We start from the raw sequence: 6,316 nt of genomic DNA on the forward strand, positions 1-6,316 counted from the left end.
GGTAAAGAATGTGCCCCTGGGTGATTTCCAACCTGCTGCAGTGACAGTGTTTGTGAAAGTGCCAACCACATTTACTGCTGGGCTGATATGGGAGGTTGATAGTGTCCAAGCTGTAAGTATTATTTATGGAGGGACCTGGGTGTCAGCTGGCTGCATGGTGGAAAGTTGCCACCCCATAGAGCCATAAACAGACAAGACAGATCTTTCTACAAACAAACAAAAAAACAACAACTCCCTAGCTTTGCATTAAAAAAATCTGAGATCTTTAAAAAAATACATTGAGGGGTTAACCCCCCTAAAATAACAGAAGTGCCTGTAGCTTTAAGAAAAGAGTGTTCTTGTTGCTAAGCAACCACACAGTGATGCTAGCCTTAAAGCCTTGGTTTCTGACAGTAAAAAGCAGGAGTCTCCCCTAGCATTTACTGATGCATGGTTTCTTATTTCACCATTTTCATCTCCTTTGGTCTCTTTTAAAAAGTGCAAGGAGACCAAAAACAAAGGCGACTTGAGACCTTGTGACCTTCATGACTCGCCCAAGACTGTATGCTTGTGACTGTTCAACAGCAGCATCTTCCCAAAAGCCGGTGTGGTGTAGTGGTTAGAGTTCCAGATTAGGATCTGGGAGACCCAAGTCTGAACCACCACTCGGCTGTTGAAACTCACCATGTGATCTTGGGCTGCGACACATTCTCAGCCTAACTTACTTCACAGGGTTGTTGTGAGGATAAAATGAAGGACAGGGGAATTATATAAGCGGCTTTGGGTCCCCATTGTGGATGAAGGCAGGGTACAAATTAAACAATAGATATAGCTGAAGATGAGGGGGGCAGATAAAAGGTAGGTTGGCTGCTGGGCGGGATAGAGAGAAGGAAGCAGGAGAAGGGGGGAGGATAGGGGGGCTTTCAAGGAAGGGAAGGCGTGAGGGAGGAGGAAATGAGATGTCCCGCACAACTCCTCACACTTATAGTCTACAATTTACATGTGGCCAAAGATGATTCTCCTCTTCCCAGGAACCCTCTGTGACGTGTGAACTTATTCAGCTGGACGACAACGCAGAAGAGACAAATTCCAGCAAGGACCATCCTCAGCTAATTGAGGTAGATGATCTCAGTATGAGAATTGATAACTGTCTCAAGAAAATTAAAAAATGTAACATACCCCAAGGGATGGTTCTGTAATGAGACACGATGAGGCAGTGGCCTCAGGGCAGGTCCAGTCGAGGGGGAGGGCCTCTTGCCATTTCGCCTGCCTCACTCACCCTCATGCCTTCTACCTGGGAACTGGCGCAGTCGACAACCATTTCCTCCTCCAGGTGTCTTCAAACACAGAGCAGTAAGATTAGCCTACCCAATAGGGCTTCTTCAGAATGTGGCTGAAAGTGGGGAGGGAAGGTGGCAGCCGCAGCCGTGGGTTCAGTGGGCAGATGGGGCACTCTTGATTAAATCCCCATTGGACAACCTTGGATTCTTGAAGATGTTTAAAGAGCCAGTTTGGTGTCGTGGTTAAGAGCATGGACTCTAATCCGGGAGAACGGGGTTTGATTCCCCACTCCTCCACTGGCAGCTAGCTGGATGACCTTGGGCAAGCCGTAGTTCTGATAAGAGCTGTTCTTGAAAACAGAGCAGTTTCTGTCAGAGCTCTCTCAGCCCCACCTACCTCACAGGGTGTCTGTTGTGGGGAGGGGAAGGGAGTTTGTAAGCCGCTCTGAGACACCTTTGGGTAGTGAAGGGCGGGGTATAAATCCAATCTCTTCTTCCTCTTCTTCTTCTTCTTTAGAAATTGGCAGTCCTCAGAGTCATTTTGGAAAAGATCAGCAGCCTCTTCTCTGGGGCCAAGTGACCATTGACCCCACACAGGCCTGTCTGTTATGAGCTTCCATCCCTTAAAACGCTCCCTCCCTGGGCACTGACATCCTTCTTCTTTCAACAATACGTGTCTCATCCTAAATCAGGGAACCTAGCTGCTCCAGTGTGCTGGATTGCTGGAATGCCTTGATCACCGTGCTTTGGTTCCTTCATGCTGAAGTTTAAATCACTGAGATAAACAATCTTTGGCCATTCTGCAATTCATGCTGAACAGTGCCTGTCTTTTATTAGAGTGGTTGAAAGCTAAGCTTTTTTCATTGTGCCTACTCAACAACTTCACTTATGAGTAAACCGTACCGTTAACTCTGGAACTCTAGTACTGGAGCAGCTTCACTTCTTCATTGGGAATCAATTACTACTTCCTTGGGGGTTATTTGATACTAGAACATCCACGTCTGATTCCTTTTGCTCCTGACTTGCCTTGCTTTGGGGGTAGCAGCAAGAAGTAATCTCCGCCAGCCTGGTGACAAAGTTCGCCCTTCCTTTTCATGTGGGTACAGTCACTAAGTGGAAATAAATGAGCACGGCCTGCTGTAAATGGGATAGAAATAGGATATTTCTCAGAAATAGCCATTCTTGGAAAATAGCTAGGGTTGCCTGCTCCAGGTTGGGAAATACCTGGAAATTCTTGGGGTGGAGCCTGAGGAGGGCGGGGCTTGGGAAGGGAAGGGACTTCAGTGGGGTATAATGCCACAGAGTCCACCCTCCAAAGCAGCGATTTTTTCCAGGTGGACTATCTCCAGGGCTATTTCTGGGCAGGAACGCACAGGAACGGAGTTCCGGCTGGCTCCCAAGTTGGCTACTCCCAGCAGGAACTCATTAGTATAATAGGCCACACCCAACAGCAGAAACTCATTAGGATTGGCTACATTAGGGGTGTGTGGCTTAACATGCAAAGGAGTTGCTGCTACAAAAAAGGTCCTGGGTTTTGACAATAAACAAGATAAACAGAATAAGAAGCAAAAGGTGGGTGTGGCTGGATGGCTACACTTCTGGTAACATGGGGGTACGGCCTAGTATGCTAATGTGGTGTGCTGTCAGGGGTGTGCCATGATATGCTAATGAGTTTCTGTAGTTGATTGTGGCCTATTATGCTAATGAGTTCCTGCTGGGCTTTTTCTACAAAAAAAGCCCTGAGTATCTCTATCGCCTGGAGATGAGATCTCCGCCCACCGCCTGGAGGTTGTCAGTCCTACAAATGACGGTTTGGGTTGTGGATATACCTTTTCCTTAATACCTCTATTCTCTTTCTAGCGATGCGCTGTTGAAAAATACTACATCTATCAATGTAGCCTTGGGCAGATAAGTCCCTCTATAATCCGTGTTACTGGAACAGTGTATGCCACGAACAAAATTGAGGTAAAGCTTTCTGAATAATCTGGAAAGGGTAACTCATTGGGGGGAAACCAGCTCCTATCTAACCTAAGAACTGAGCATGGGCTTATAGTAGGGTTGTCACCTCTGGGTTTGGGAATTCCTGGAGATTTGGGGGTGGGATTTGGGGAGGAGGGGACCTCAGTGTGTTATAGTGCCACAGAGTCCATTCTCCAAAGCCGCCATTTCCACCAGGGGAACGGATCCCTGTCGCCTGGAGATCAGGTGTAATTCCAGGGATCCTCCAGGTCTCACCTGCAAGGATTTAAGGCGGGAAGGGCAACATATTTAGCATGGAGATCGCAAAGGAAAGAAATTCCAAGCCTGCAGGCCCAGTACTTTGTTATGTTTACGCTTGCAATGGTATTGCAATGAATACAGAGTACTATCAGCGAGTTTCCAAGAGTCTGATGTGCATGTCCAGCCTACTTTGAAATCCGCTGTTGCAACAGTGAGTGCGCAGAAGCATGCCTCTGACTTGGAAAGGAAGCTGTGATTTTCCGCATATGAATTTTATTCTCGTGAACTAAGGCTTGTTGGCGGTGGTTGTTTTTTTTTTACCAGCAATTCTCCCAGTCCAGCTTCTGCACAGCCTCGTGGCTCACGTTTGACAACAGAAGATACTTCAATCAGTATGATGAATATGCCCAGTCTCAGGTAGCCGAATAAGCAGATGCTTCTGAAATAACCCCCTTTTCCCCTTTACTGCAAGTATATCGATGCAGTTTGCAACATTTGTTCACGGCGTTCTACCCACCAGAGTATTTTGTGAGCCAAAGGATCTCTGAAGCATGTGAAGCAGCCTCTGTGATCTATGTACTGTGAGCTTGTTGATTATCCTTCTGTTCGCGTGATGCTGGGTTTTTGGATTTTTAAAAAACATATATCCATTTTCCCTCCCTGCACATAGGTTGCCGTAGTGCTGTGCACCATTGTTACTTTTAAATGGTTAGGGGCATATGATTACTGCAAGATGATTTAGCAGAAAGTATGTTGATTTTGATTTTTTCCCCATGGGTTTATTTGCCTCAGGTTTGATAGTGTGGGAAAGCAGGGAAACCCCCCCCCCCATTTCTCCGCAGCATCTTTCCCCTGCTAAACAGGCTCATTCACACGCAGTCTGCCATAGTCATTGGCAGCAGAGTGCCTTATGAAATGCTGGTGTTTGAGTATATAGGGTTGCATCCAGCATCTTTGGTTGCGTTCAGACTGGCAGTTTGGCCCGATAGAGGCACATTTCACACACTGATTAAATGGGCCTGGTCACACAGTCACATCTGTCAGGTATTCCCCGGGCATACTCACCCCATCAGAGGACAACTTGGAGCCGGGATAAAAAGCCACCACCTCTGAAGTGGTGTTTTTGTTTCCCCGCGCATTCATTGCGCATAGCCAGATGTCTGAATACGGGGGAGCGCGCGCAGAATGGCTTTGGCAGTCTGAACCTGCAGATCCGTTCTGCCGCTAGGGAGGCTTTAAAAAAAAAAAATTGCCTATGCGCGCATGGATTTTGGCATTTCTTTTCAGTTCGCTCCATGGCTGAGGCGCCACAATAATGTGGATGCTTTACCATGGGATGTCTCCGTGGGTAACCCGCAGCAGGGCGCGCTGCGTGGCTGATATGTCCCACTACACTTTAAACTGGTAGAATTAGAGGCAGCAATTTATCGTGCCAAGCCGCCAATGGGATCACAACCTTTTTTTGTCTGCTGGTGAAAAAGGGAGACAGGACCACCAAAAAGGCTATGTTGGGACTTGTGTGGACAAAAGCCATGTAAAATGGAGGCTGTAATAAGAATGGAACAAAATTTAGCAAAACAAAACAATGAAAAAGTTGGCTGGCTCCAACCCCTAGTCTGGAATATTCTGTTAATGGATAGATTAAATATATATTTAAATTAGGTGGATTGGAAAATGGGTGAGATTGAATAAGAAATCTATAGAGCAGTCGGACTCACTAGTGCTCTCTTGGCTTGGATCACTTCCAGTTGAAGGGTCAGGGGCTGTAGTTCTGAGATAGAGCATACCCTTGTATGCAGGTCCCGGATGTTATCTGTGGTATCTCCAATGAAATCATTGCAATAGCAGGAGATTTTTGTTTGTGTGAGATCCTGGAAAGGCGTTACCAGTCACAGCAGACAGCGCTGAATAGATCAACCAAAGACATCATTCAGTATAAGCCTTTTTTGTACGTTTGTCGCTATCTAGAGAAAGTATGAGAGAAGTATTTTTGCTGATCTGATTCTTTTCTTCTTTTCCCTCTCTTTAGGGAAGCAATCAGTCTTTTGATGTTGAATGTAACACTGATTTGTGAATGCTGCAAATACTTAACTCTGGCATCTTGTATATTTTCCTATTTTAATACGGTAGAAATTATTCATCTAGCCAGGCTGTCCATCTCGGACTGCACCCGATATGACTGGTGATTTGTGTCCCTTCTCTCTCTTTCCACATAGGTCACTACAAAGGTAGATATGATTTACGTGATGGATTATCTCCCTATTATTATAGGAAGTGCTGTAGGAGGCTTGTTCTTGCTTATTCTCATCATTGTGGGACTTTACAAGGTAAGATCAGATGTGTTTTGGGAGTCCAGGGTTAAGACCTGGGAGGTCACCTACTTTGGAGAACTGAACAAAAATAGTTTTTTAAAATAAAATATATAGTATTATTACTTTAATGTTACAGTGGGTCGTGGCCGTAAGGTCTTCACAGTCCTACGTACAACTTTACAATTTTGTCTCCAGCTCTGTTCGTATTTGGTCCAGTTACCTCTGATGTGGGAAATCTGTCTCAAGGCTCAGACTAGGGGCCCTTTCTGCACTGATAGCTTGCCCTGGAGAATCTGAAGAGTCGAGCCTTAAGGGTTGACTTCGCAGTCGCGCACATTCCCTCTGCACTGTCCCCCCCCCCAGTTTATTTATTTGTGTATTCTGTGTATGCATTCTGCATCTACAAGCAAAACCCGCATTTTTTAAGCTAACTGGCTGCCAACCAGAGGTCATTTCGGGGGGGATCGCGGGGGATCGCAGTTCCCCCGGGTGAGGTACAGGGGGGCGGGGCACATGACGAAGCCC

The 6,316-nt window shown here is 46.3% G+C and overlaps 1 protein-coding gene across 1 annotated transcript in view; it reads left to right on the top strand.

The window, feature by feature from the left end:
- The window catches only part of ITGAL (integrin subunit alpha L), a gene marked incomplete at its 5' end in the record, with an annotated part of 55,662 nt that overhangs the window by 44,751 nt on the left and 4,595 nt on the right, over window positions 1–6,316 (top strand). Inside the window, 5 exons of the mRNA XM_015412138.1 lie at window positions 2–112; window positions 1,011–1,097; window positions 3,120–3,224; window positions 3,804–3,896; window positions 5,696–5,806. Of these exons, the coding sequence (XP_015267624.1) occupies window positions 2–112; window positions 1,011–1,097; window positions 3,120–3,224; window positions 3,804–3,896; window positions 5,696–5,806 (507 nt within the window). The remainder of the gene's footprint in view (window position 1; window positions 113–1,010; window positions 1,098–3,119; window positions 3,225–3,803; window positions 3,897–5,695; window positions 5,807–6,316) is intronic.

The sequence above is a fragment of the Gekko japonicus genome, unplaced genomic scaffold, assembly GCF_001447785.1.
Source record: "Gekko japonicus isolate JY-2015 unplaced genomic scaffold, Gekko_japonicus_V1.1 scaffold2144, whole genome shotgun sequence".
In the NCBI taxonomy this organism is placed as follows: domain Eukaryota; kingdom Metazoa; phylum Chordata; class Lepidosauria; order Squamata; family Gekkonidae; genus Gekko; species Gekko japonicus.